This window comes from Argiope bruennichi, chromosome X2 (genome assembly GCF_947563725.1).
Source record: "Argiope bruennichi chromosome X2, qqArgBrue1.1, whole genome shotgun sequence".
Lineage (NCBI taxonomy): Eukaryota > Metazoa > Arthropoda > Arachnida > Araneae > Araneidae > Argiope > Argiope bruennichi.
The window spans coordinates 26,094,497-26,108,674 of record NC_079163.1 but is presented as its reverse complement, the minus strand read 5'-3'; the positions used below and the strand labels follow the sequence as shown (position 1 = coordinate 26,108,674).

Genomic DNA, 14,178 nt, shown 5'->3' with positions numbered 1-14,178 from the left:
GATGACTCCTCTGAGCAACGCTTTCATTTTTATGAAAATAACAACAACAAAAATAAAGGTCGATTCGAAGACAACCTCTAACGATGCTTCATTTTTGCAATGTAGAATCCACTTATTAGAAAAAGATAGAGAAATGTATATCTAGAGATGAAGAATAATTAAGCTGTAACCATTTTTTCAAATTAAAGTCTTAAAAAAAACCCTTAAAATTAATGCCCACTTCTTATAAATTCTCTCCTAGAGGCTTACGTACTTTGACAGAGAAATAAGAAAAAATATTCGTGCATCTCTTATAGCCTTTCGATCTTGTATGGTTTGTTTTATGGTCTTTCTGGCTTCTACTGAAGATACGTTGTGTGATATTATCCAGAATAGTTTAAATTTGAGAAGAAAAAATATTCAGACAGTTTTTGCTACTTTTGTCAGCCTCGAAAGTTAATGTTTACATAGCTTCTATTAAGGAAGAATGATATTTTTTCCTCAAATCTTTTTTGACTTCACATTTCTTTACTGCAGCCCTACCATATTTCTGAAAAACAAAGATGTCTGTTTCGTGTATTCTTTCCGTGCTTCTTATCGAAACTTCTCTTTTAAATTACCTATCTTTTAGATGGGAGTCATCCACACTCGTAAAACATAAATCAAATTTAGAATCAGTTTCTTTTTTGTTCGAATTTCTTTTTGCTTTCCAAGATATATCTTCACATTGACTTTTTTTAGTTTTAGACCATCTTAGCTGCTGATGCACCATCATTTTTGCTTGGAGATTTTTTTTTTCTTTCTGTGTTTTTCATATCGTTTTGATTATGTGATTACAATACAATGTTACATTGCTTCAATCTGTCTTATTCCTAATGGTTTGTTTTTGTCTCATGATTTGTAAGGCTCCAATTTCCTGAATTGATGTTCCTGAATTTTCTGATTTTTTTTTAAAAGAAGAAATCACTTGTTTGCTTTAACAATCACAAGTTACCATTGTTTTTCTTCTGCTTCGGATTTACATATTTTCTTGTCAGTTTCTCTGTTTACAGTTTTCGAGCTTAAAGTAAACTAAATTGCATAAGAAAGTAATAATATATTTTACATGCCTACAGCAATTAATACGTAGAAATACAGCAATATGAACTTAATGAATCCCTTGAAATCATTTTATTAAATCACATCTGTAATTTTTATTTAATATAATATTTGTTGAGAAACATCAAATGCTTTTTTGACTGTGAATGTTGCAGAGATGGACGACATAAATAGATTGCTCTCTTTATCTAATGTATATAGATATAAATTTAAAAAACACTCTTTTTAAAATTTATTTTTCAAGCCGTCTTTCAAAAATAATTCTGAAAACGATGTAAATATTTGACGTTTCTTCAAATGCATATATACTCCTTCAGATTGTACGATCTTGACCATGGCCTAGTTGCCCTTATGGGAAATCCGGCTCTGTTTTTCCGCCACTCGAATTAGATTACTGAGGCGTATAAGTTTTTTCTTTTAAAAGAATAAGAAATGTGTTAGTTTGCATTATAATTCCTTTCATATGTAGATATTGAATAAATAACAGATTTTATCAATATCGACACATCTATCTATATATAAATAAGATCTGTAGATATCATATATATAGATCTGTAGATCACATATATAGATCTGATCTATGTTGTATAGATCAGATATTTATATAACACATTATATTCACGTTTTTTTTTACATAATAATTTGTAAATATAAGATTTTCAGCTTCGAAATAAAATGTTATTAAAAAAATTCATTTTTGATATTCTTGATATTTACTGTGCACATTTTTAAAATCGAATTTTTCATGTTTGTAAAGATGGGACATCGTAATGGAGTTTCCATTCTTTTCCTGATGTGCGAGGGTTTAGAATTTCATACATGTCTGTCATCGATAAAAATACACTATTCAATTTTCTGTTTAATTTTCAGAACTTAATTATCAGTTCTGGATTAACTTAATCAAGTTTTTGTTCTATTCAGGTATCATCACCTGGTAGTGAATTTGATTAAAAAAAATCGAATCACTGGATTCCATGACAATGACCATAATGGAATACCAGCTTAATTCTGAAAAGTAGAAAACAATTAAAATAAAAAAAAAAATCTACTTTTTAGTACATAAATAAAAATGTATTGTTCTTAGTATTCTGAAGAGATTCAAGTTTGTATTTTGGATTTTTTCCTTTTACCGAAATAAAATATTCTTGTTGATGAGTTGGTTCCGAAATTCGATATTGATTTATGATTTAGATATAAAAATCATCTACCTAATTGCATTTATTTAGTTTGTTATATTTTAGAATTAACACGTGTTGAACACACGGGAAATACAATAATACAATCAGTTGACTCAGTTGGTCTATGACACATATTTCAAAATGTGTTGATGGAAGGCACATGTTAAATACCTTTCATCTAACTCTTTGCATTTTTGAACTTATCATATTTTCGTGCACATAAATGAACAGAGCATGATATGATTCTGTTTGAGGAATTTTATCCAAGCTTTGATACAGATATAAAACGCTGATATTGAAACCACAAAGCAAATTTCATTTGACTAGCATTTTCTACTATTCAGTTAATCTTAATTTAATTAAATTTTGATTCTGCTAACGTGACTTCACTTGGTAGTAAACTTGAGAAAAAAATTGACATCATAAAAAAATATTAAATAAAATAATTCATAAAATTTCATATTTATAATGAATTTTTAAATTAAACATGAAAAAGAAGAAAAATAATTAGATGAAAAAAAAACTATTTAGAACAATAATAAAGGATAGATAACATAGCGACAGACATAAAGCCAAAATTAAAAGGAAGTTTTTTCGGACTGAAGAAGACAATCGTAAACATTCATAGAAATATCGAAATCCAATTTTTCTTGTATATTTCTTAAACTTGAAACTAATAATTACGCCATAAATGCAAATCAACATTCTTATTTTTTATTGATTTTCCCATTCAGTGATATGCGGCCGATTCACAAAGCGATTTCATCTTTCTAGACGGAATATATATACATAAACAATCTTTATAAATGCGAGCTAAAATATTTAGTTCCTTAACTTGCTTCAGACTGCTAAAAGAAAAAAATCAAGTAATTGAAATAAATGATCGCATGAGCGATTGCTGCAATCGATTACTGAAAAATTCGCTGCAAAATTTGCGATATGAACTTTTCTCTAATAGCAGATATTACACTTATAGGAGGGAACTTATCGATCATCGTGACGATAAAAATAATGCTTAAACTCTGCCAGGCATAAATATTCGTGGCGTAGTACTTTGTTTTTGCCGCTGTGCAGCGATACGAGAAAGTGAGTTCTGATTTATGAAATTTTTCACTAAGATCGAGTTTTCTTTAAATTATTTTCCTATTTCCAATGTGAAAAATAGCGGAGAAAAGTATTGGATTTCAAAATTCAGGGACCATTTTGTAACCTTTCTATTTAGAATTAATCCAAGGCTTGTATTTCTTTTTCTTATTTTATCTTGATAATCTCACCTGAAAATAAATCTAACATATATTACCATGATGAAATCCATAGGATTTTAATGGAGAAATAAATGCTATATGCAATATCACATTCATACTTAAATCCTATGCCTAGGCGTACCGATATAAAATGGAGCCCAGGGCAAATGTTAAAATAGCGCCCCCATCCTCTTTATTCTTAAATGCAATCTTTACATTTCACAAGCCACTAAACATTACGCCGGGTATAGATAGAATAATAAATGTATAAAATAATGGATAGAATAATAAATGTATAAAATAATGGATAGAATAATAAATGTATAAAATAATGGATAGAATATTAAATGTATAAAATAATGGACAGAATAATAAATGTATAAAATAATGGATAGAATAATAAATGTATAAAATAATGGACAGAATAATAAATGTATAAAATAATGGATAGAATAATAAAATCTAAATAATTATGTTAAACGTTATGTATAAACCGATCATTGCACCTTAATTACCCTATCAGATTAATTAAACTAAGTATAAAAATAAACACAGCAATTACTATTAATAAAAATATAGTTAAAATAATAGCATTTGCAATTATACTTTAAAACGCAGTGACTGGCAAGTCGAAATGTACGTTATATCTGATTATCTGAAATGGTCTCTAAAGATACCTTCATTCTGACCTTGACGAGGTAATTAATATATATTTGTTTTTTCCCTTTTCTTTCTAATATGTTAAAACTTTTACACTATTTACAAATAATTGTTCACATTTCTTATGTAAGCCCTTTTGAATTGGTTAAAGTATTAATGTATCAAAACCTTCATGGGAAAATTTCTCAAATTTATTAAAATACAACTTAAAATACAAAAGATTTTTTTGAAAATATTTATGATACGTCTTTATGACGCCTTTTAGACGAAAGAGTCATCCATATTTTATGTCGGTGTTCAATTAGCTCTTCTAATACCAAAAACAAAAATATATATGCTTGTCCATTTGCACTTTACATGCCAAACCGATTGACTTAGTGCTACTAAATTTGGCACCAATATAATTTAGAGGTTGGAAATGTGGACCCCGGATCAATTTTTTCGAAAACTCTTAAAGTAACTTAATTAATAAAATATAAAGTGAAATTTATGTGGATGCAGTGGTAATTTCAGAAATCGTTATTGCCATAGGTAAATTCTTTTAATTTCGTAAAAAAAAAAAAAAAAAAAAAAAAAAAAAATTTTCAATGCATATAATTGATTCCCCAGTCACCCTCTCAATTTTAACAATTTTTTTTAAATATTTCTAAATATCATTTGCAACAGTAGTTTCCACTATAGAAATTTTAGCCATATTTATTTTATTGTTTATCTTCTTGAGGAAAGAGATCATTATATCTCAGATAACTTTTTTAGTTAAAATTTTATTCTAAAACAACTGAAAGGCAGTAAGGATTTTATAGCTTGGATTGCTCTTTTTTATATAACCTTAAGGTAATTTTTTATTTTCATAAGAATTTACTTATGACAACATTGATAAGAATCCCTGAACTATTTAGAAGATATTTTTAGATGATTACTTTGACTATTTTTTTTTAATTCTAAATAAATTTAGTTATGAATTTCATAATTTTACTTAATATCAGAGTAACAACATCCATAACACTTAATTTGTTCTTCAATTTTGTGTTATAATGAGAGGAAGTATGTATTTATAACTATTATATCATTTTACTAATTATATTATTTTCTTACCCAAACTTAGTTCAATTTGAACAAAAAAAGATTGCATCAATTTTTGTGTATTTACAATATTATGCTTTTATTCTGACTCAATTTACATATTATGCTTTTATCATGATATAGTTTAGAGCATTGTATGCACCGTATTGACTCTTGCACCAAAAAAGTTCAACTCTAATCACTTCTACAGTTAACCAAGTATTGCACAGTTATTAGATTTAAATTAAATTTATACTTAATAAAAATCGTATATCATCTTAATTAAATCTTATATTTTTAGAAAGTCGTTCTCTTAAGCACTTTTTCAACTGTTCAATATAAAAGCCAAATAAATTAGCTACAAGGCATTTAATATCTTACTATTTTTTTTCGCATCAAAATTTAGTTAAAAACAATAATGCAATTTCATACCCCATTGCTTATTTTTTTCTCATTTTTCAAATTTTTTGTTTGGGGGGGGAGGGTTTTTTGTAGCATTTACTGCTTCCAACATAGCAAAAATCAAATAAATTCAATAATTAAGTTAAAATTGATTAACGCGAAATCAACGTAATTTACTTATTGGATGAATCTATTGTAATTTTAATTTTTTTTATATATATTTCATGTTTATAAATATTTATGTAAGTATTATAAGTTACCAATATTAGTTTACAATATCAACGTTTTGTTTCATTTATATCATGCTTTGCTGTCATGAGTTCCATGTATATCATGCTTTGTTTCATAATCTGCCAGAATTTTTTGTTTGATGACTAGTAATAAATAATCGAAAAGATGATTACTAAACAAAGCTCAAAATATGATTTACAAATGAAAATCCAAAATGTAAATCTTCACAAAATTTTTAATGTAATAGTGCATATTTTAGAATTTTTCAAAAAAAAAATCAGTTTAATGCTAAATATTTTTCACGATCCTGAATTTAGAAAATCTTTTTAATAAAAAAAATAAGACAAAATGTTTGATTTTAATTTTAAAAATAAAAACGGATAAACACGGATTTTAAAGATATTCGTGTCGGTGTGAATTCGAAATTTGCTAAAAGAGACATAGCAAGCAATATAAATTATATTCGGTATGTGGTTTGAATAAATAAAATAGCAAATTCATATTAAATTTTGTGCGCAATATTTCAAAAAGAAGTTATGAAAAAGAATGCTAGAATATCGAGCGAAAATACTTTCTCAGATTCTAATTTTAGAATTCTATTAATTTCGTTATCTGATCGCAGCTACAATTTCGTTTCCTCGTGAAGTTTTAAATATGCTTTAGATCTAATAAATCAAATCTGAAATGTTTAAAGAAAACCTCTGAAAATGTCTTAATTTTGAAATTTAGAAACATAAGAAAAGTATCAAAATCTTATATTTCGAAATGAAGATCATTGAAAATAAACGAATTTAAAATAAAAAACCTAAAAAAAAAAAAAAAAAAAAAAAAAAAACTTAGTGAACTTATTAGTTTCTTTTTTTAATGTCATTTATTAATGCTTTAGTTTGTTTTATGAAATTCAGTCTATTTGATTATGATATATTATGTCTTTTACAAATATGATATCAATTTGCTTAGTAATGCCATTATGAAAATTAAGCTGTAGGGTATATAAGACACTAGAGTGGGAAGCAACTGATTTGTTATAAATAAAGTAATATTCTTTTTAATTGTACATAATAAACTTAATGGAATTTAGCTGTTATTTAACTGTGATTTAATAATGATTCTCAGATACTTTTCAATTGAAATCTTACACTTTAGGGTTTTGCTAAACAAAACTATTGCCTTTTCTTTACCGCCATTGTAATGACCCAAGATTGCGTATAGTAAATATGACTGCCAACTTTACTTCAGTTTTTACAATCATAACAATTTAAAACTGATGCTGAAAAAGTGCTATTTTTCGCACCAAATCAAACTTGTAGCACTGAGACTAGTGCTCTAGTCCGTCGCTTAACGGCGTCATTGTTATGGAGTTATTGATTGAGGGTAACTTTCATCTGTTACAAATAATCTTTCCTCGGGGAGAAAGAAGCGAATCATTTCTTCTCAGAAAAAGAAAAACCGAAAATGATTAACAGTTATTTTCTTTTTTCCTGAAGAAATGGAACTTCCAATCAGGGGAGTTTTATGCTTAGAATGAGCTAAGAAGAAAAAAGTCTATAAAAATCTTTTTAGATATTTATGTTGCCGTCTGTTTGAAAAAAGTATAAAACCTCTTTCAAATATAATAATATAAGGAACATTCGATCGCGGCTGAAATAAATATCTGGAAAATAATATTGAATTTCATTGATTTAACCAGTTGTTTTTAGTTCCAGTTTCATAAGTTTTAATTATTTTACACGAACGTTCCCCATAAAATAACTGCAACTAAATATTATAAAAGAGATTTTCTGGCATTAAGGAGGGGCCTCGGTGGCAAGGCCACGGCTAGAGAACCGGAGGATCTTACGTTCGAGGCCTGATTCCACCAAATAACCGTCTTGTAAGCGGGCCTGTTGCACACCAAATCCTTCGGGGACAAATGCCCTCCTGCTGGTGTGGTGTGGAAGTTTGAAGAGGGGATACCAGCTTACGTGTTGTCCTCATCATCTGACCGCGGCTCAAATTACGAAGTCCGTCCCAAAATAGCCCTAGTATTCCTTTAAAATGGGACGTTAACACTAGGTTACCATAGGGTCATTTTGGCCCCTCTGTGAAAACTTTTCGTTAATTTTCTTCAAGAAAATTATTGCCGCATTTTATGAGAATGTTTTAATTAATTTTTTACTTACATTTATAAGACATATAATTGCAAATCTTATATTTTTTCTTTTTTTAGTTTCGGAAGAAGGTATATAGTATACCTACTTTTACCGAAGGATCATTTTGACCATTCGAATAAATAATTGTTAAGAATACATACATTTATATTTAAATATGTAACGACTTGATAGGGAAGCACAGAGATATAGGTATAAATATAGAAATAAGTACGTGTTAGTAAAATGTGTGTATATAATAAGCAAGACGGCGAAATCGAAAGTCAGTCAAATAGAAGCTATTATAGGTTGTAAGTAAGCCGACATGAGAGTCACTGTTTTGGGTAGAAGATGATGGTAGATGAAAAGATGGTCTTGAAGACATAGATTAGAAAATAAACACTTTTTTTAGTAAATAAACACAGAGGAACTGTCTTTTCATCACACCCCACCTTAATAAATATATTGGAAATATAAAAAAAGATTTCTACTTTAACTTCGTAATAGATAGGTCAATTTATATTTTTTCTAATTAAATACCGAAAAGGGTCCAATTGACTCTTTGGTAGAAATAGGTATATGCCAAATCATGTTAAACCTAGTGTTCATACAAGTAAACTAAACTGGTATTATGGACTTCTGGGAGCTGGAATTTTTTCTTAGTTAAATTACGTAACTAAGTTTTCAAATAACATATTTATATGTTATTTGTTTTTAAGCAGCTCAGAATTCGCCCCGAATTCCTTCAATCATTGTAATTAAATATGAGTTTATATTTTGAAATCATTTTCAGGTCAAAAATGCGAAGTGGATCTTTTTAATAGCAGTTGCCATCCAGGACTTTGTCATAGTAGGTCCCAATGTGTTTCTACTAATTCTGCTATCAGCTGCAAGAACTGCTCATCGGAAGCTTGGAGCTCTATTATGTGCGAACTTCGAGCTCGAAGTTTTGAGAGAGGAACTTATTTAACTTTTCCTGCTCTGAGGCAAAGGCACAGATTATCGATTTCCATGAAGTATGTTTCAATAAAAAACATCTTGATAACTCCATTTTTATTTCTTCTAAAGCTAATTCTCAAATTCTATTTTTTTAAACAGGTTCGCCACCCAAGAAAGGCATGCTCTTCTTCTCTACAATGGTCGATACAACGATGAGCACGATTTTATATCATTAGAAATTATCAATGCACAGTTGGTGTTCTTTTTTTCATTGGGTGGTCACGTCTCTCAAGTACCCACTTTTGTGACGGGAGGAGTAAGCGATGGTCAGTGGCATAAGGCTGAAATCACATATTTCAATCGAGTAAGTTCTTTACTACTAGGAAAAATTTCCCCATCAAAAATTGTTTAATTCGAAAGTAATTAAAACAATATTCTCTACGACGGTCGATATAACGATGAGCGCGATTTTATATCGTTAGAAATCATCAATGCACATTTGGTATTCTTTTTCTCACTGGGCGGTCACGTGTGTTTAGTGTTCATTTTGTGATGGGAGGAGTAAGCGATGGTCAGTGGTATAAGGCTGAAATCACATACTTGAATCGAGGAGTAAGTTCTTAAAAAAAAAAAAATCTTGCTTAAACATTTGTAATCTAGAAGTGGATTTAAAACATTAGCATAACTAAAAACTTTTCGTTATAAGCAATACATTTATTTCGATAAAAATTAAAATATGTTTATAAAAAATTTTAAGTGATAGCATATTATCAAACTTCAAAGATATAATCGTGCTAAAACCCAAATAAAGATAATATTTGAAAAATGTGCTCATTAAAAAAATATCTAATTCGAAAATAATTAATTAAAACAATATAATCCCTATCCGAGCATCTAATAATGCAAAACATGACAAATTAAGCTTTAAGAAAACATATTTATATTCAAATGTTTATTGAAAAGACATGGAATATATGCACGAGAATTTAAAATATGAAACAACCTAATTAAAAAATACATTATTAAAATACCCTATTAAAGAATTGAAAATTTACCTATGGGTAAATTTTAAAAATTGCGAAACCTTAAATGATGAAATAAATAAATAAAATTAATATAAAAGGAAGAACAGGACAAAAAAATATGAAATTTAGTTTATCTCAATGACGTAAATGGTATTAATACAATGAAATGCATATAAAATAATTTTGATACTAGAATTAGAGACTTGGTTCTAAATGAGAGTCTCAGATGGGGATATATAATTGTTCCTAGAATTTATTCATGGATCACAAGATTTCTTCATTATCATGACGTGCTATTCTATAGCAGTCATAGAATAATTAGTTAGTGAAAATGTTAAGGAATTAGTTAAGCAAGTTGTTTTGAGCTTTGTATTAGAATAAACTATCAATATCATTTTAACAATATGTCCACTTTTCTTGTTAAGTATTTGTTCTATGAATGAATCGATTAATTGATAAGGATCAGGAATTTAATTAATTGATTCAAACCAGGATCAAAATTCAATTGATTGATTGAATTTTGATCCTGGTTTGTCCTTAATTTCGTTATCTCTTTTTACCTCGCAAGATTCGCTTATAGCTTTTATATATTTTGCAGTAATATGGCGAGAAACCAAAATTTATTTGTCGGTAGGAGGAAATAGGAGTTCCGTAGCAAATTAAAATAGCTTTCTTTAATCTATAAAATTCGCACACCTCCTAAAAGAAAATTGTCACTTAGTCTTTAGAATGATTTTTTCCTAACTCATGAAATTTTGTACTTTTATGAATTCGCATAGAAAAACACATAATTTTAATATTTCCCGAATTTAATTATTAATAACCTATCAATTTAAATATATTTTGATTTCGTAAATGTGGCGCTAAAATTGTTAAAAAAAATTGAATACCTGGATTCCATATTTATAATAATGCATTTTAAATTAATGACTAAAAAAAATTAAAATAAAAAAATCCATTTTTTATGGAATTATTAAAGGTATGTTTCAAAAACAAATTTAATTAAATTTATGATGTACGAAATTTTCTTTTATCATCTGCTGATATTTTCGAATAGATGCCCTACTCGTCGAATCTACGCTTTTCAGCATAGTTCATTTTTTGTTTTACTAAATGCTCCATTTTTTTTTGACCTGGAGCAGTTATTCTTAATCAAATTGTGGAAAGATTTGATGGCAATTCGGTATGTATGGTTATCGCTCCTTTCGGTTGATTTAATTAAATTCAAAAGATCCCTCGAGACGATACAGTTCGTTTGTGTGCACATAAATAAAATAGAAGGGTGATGGGGAATTTTCAATTAAGAGAGCAACGAGGCGCGTCCGCATATTCTCCTAGCGGGAGCAGTGATATAGAGGGAACAGTGAACCAATTATTAAACCCACACGTCTGGATAAAATGTATTGAAACTTTATTCATTATTAGGATAGACAGAGAGGTGCGGAGTTGGAAAATCGTAATCGAAATTGATAGTGAATTATAGCAACGGTTTTTTAAAGTTGAATGTACACATATAAAATATATTATGGTTACTTTGTGCATGTTCTTTTTATCCTCCTAGGGAAATGCATTAAATATTAGGGTGTCCCGTAAGTTTGTTTCCTATTTCTAATATGAAATGAATACACAATATTTACTGTTTAAGATATTATTTATTTTGTTATATAAGAACACTTTTGTTCAATTACCTTCTTCCATCTCTCAGGAAACCTCATTATGCCTTTTTTCCAAAATTTTTGTGTTTTGGGCAAGAAATAATCCCCGAGGTGCGTTTTTATTTAGCTGATGGATTTAAAGCGCTTATCGAGGAGATCGTTTTTTAAGGACAGAATGAAGTAATAATCAGATGAAGCGAGATCTGGAGAGTATGCAGGATGCGGTGAAACATCCCAATCAAACTGTAAGAGCCTCTCTCTTAGGAAATGCAGTATGTGGTCTCGCGTTGTCATGATGAGAAACAACGCCTCTGTGGTTCATTAATTCAGCTGCCATAACTTTTTTTGCTATGGCAGCTTTCAACTGATACAGATAATGACAGTATTTAGTAGAATTTACTACTTCACCTTGAGGAAGGAGCTCGTAGAAAATTAATCCTTTCTAATCCCACCAAATGGACAAAAAACCTTTTTTGGGATGTAGTAGAGCTTTGGTACGACTTAAACCGACGACATAGACGGCTAATAGTCAAGCCTGCATGTTTGGACAAGCAGAGCCAGAGAAGTCCATTCATAGCGCGATGACAAAGATTCTTTTGGGACACTAATATAAATATAGGCAAATATGATTTTGGTGGTTTGCTATTACCTATTTTGGCCAAAATCCGTGAACATTCCGATGTTCCGAGTGATTTTTGAGACTTATTTAACTGCAATATGTGAAAGTTGATAATCCTTTTTGAGGGAAAACTACCCCTCAATTTTATTTTAATTGGCCGAAGCTTGTAGCGGCAATCATCGCTAAAGCATATTCTTTTCATCAGATTTCGGATAGTGCTAGTTAAGAAGATAACCGAACCCATTACCATCTTCATTTGATTTACATTTCTCAGCCATTCTATACTTTAAACAACTAAACTGTTGATACAAGGAAACAGGGATAATGACAATTATGACGTTCATGAACCCGATGGAGCAAGTAGAAGTTCCAATAGCTGATATTTACCAATTATCTTTGATGCTTGTTAATTTATTGTCGGAATATGCTATTTCTATAATTTCTCAATATGATCGTCTACTTTTGAAATTGCTGATTTTTTCATAATTCATTATTTCTCGAAGAGTGCAGAGAAAAAATATTACATTGATAAAATCGATAAAATACAAACATCTCTCCTTAGAATTTTGCAATGGACGATTAATTCAAAGTATCAATACTTTCTAAGAAACTGTATCCCCCCCCCTAGAAAAGAGTAGGAGGGTAAACATACTGGAGGCTAAATGAATACGTTATGATTACTTTTCCGTAGAACGATGAGAGTGAGAAAATATTGCGATATTTTTAATATCTTATTGGAATTCATAAATTGAAGCAGGCTTGTAGATATGAAACATTGCGAATACTTTTAAATAATGAATTAATAAAGTATGTTTTAAATAGTTTCAATAATATTCATCTAGAGGTGAAATTAAACATGACGTAATTAAGCTTGCTAAGAAGTTCAAAATATATTAATTTTTCTACTTGCATGCTTGACTTAGCGAAGTAGAAAAAAACATTTCAAGAAATTAGGCTGAATGAATAAATTATGATTATTTGTCCACGGAATGATGAGAGCAAGAAAATTTTGCAATATTTTTATTACCTTATTGGATTTCATCCAATGAAGCAGGCTTGTAGATATGAAACATTGCGAATACTTCTAAATAATGAATTAATAAAATATGTTTTAAATAGTTTCAATAATATTCATCTAGAGGTGAAATTAAACATGACGTAATTAAGCTTGCTAAGAAGTTCAAAATATATTAATTTTTCTACTTGCATGCTTGACTTAGCGAAGTAGAAAAAAACATTTCAAGAAATTAGGCTGAATGAATAAATTATGATTATTTGTCCACGGAATGATGAGAGCAAGAAAATTTTGCAATATTTTTATTACCTTATTGGATTTCATCCAATGAAGCAGGCTTGTAGATATGAAACATTGCGAATACTTCTAAATAATGAATTAATAAAATATGTTTTAAGTACTTTTAATAATTTTCAATTAAAGGTAAAATTTTCAAAGTTGCAGAATTAAACTTGAGGAGAAATTTAAAATATGTTAATTTTTCTACTTGCATGCTTGACTTAGCGAAGTAGAAAAAAACATTTCAAGAAATTAGGCTGAATGAATAAATTATGATTATTTGTCCACGGAATGATGAGAGCAAGAAAATTTTGCAATATTTTTATTACCTTATTGGATTTCATCCAATGAAGCAGGCTTGTAAATATGAAACATTGCGAATACTTCTAAATAATGAATTAATAAAATATGTTTTAAGTACTTTTAATAATTTTCAATTAAAGGTAAAATTTAAAAGTTGCATAATTAAACTTGCGAAGAAATTTAAAATATGTTAATTTTTCTACTTGAACGTTTAACTTAGCTAAACGGAAAAAAGAAAAAAAAATTAAAGGAAATAGGGGCTATCAGAAATTTCTCCAAATCGTAATATCATAAAAACTTCGAATATAGAATCAGAATTAAATAATAATAATAATGTGATAGATAGGAGAAATAAATGCT

General features: G+C 28.7%; 1 protein-coding gene across 1 annotated transcript in view; it reads left to right on the top strand.

Annotated features, from left to right (window-relative positions):
- The window catches only part of LOC129960238 (protocadherin-like wing polarity protein stan), a 170,080-nt gene that overhangs the window by 93,867 nt on the left and 62,035 nt on the right, over nt 1-14,178 (top strand). Inside the window, exons 6-7 of the mRNA XM_056073501.1 lie at nt 8,777-8,999; nt 9,082-9,286. Coding sequence (XP_055929476.1) covers nt 8,777-8,999; nt 9,082-9,286 — 428 coding nt within the window. The remainder of the gene's footprint in view (nt 1-8,776; nt 9,000-9,081; nt 9,287-14,178) is intronic.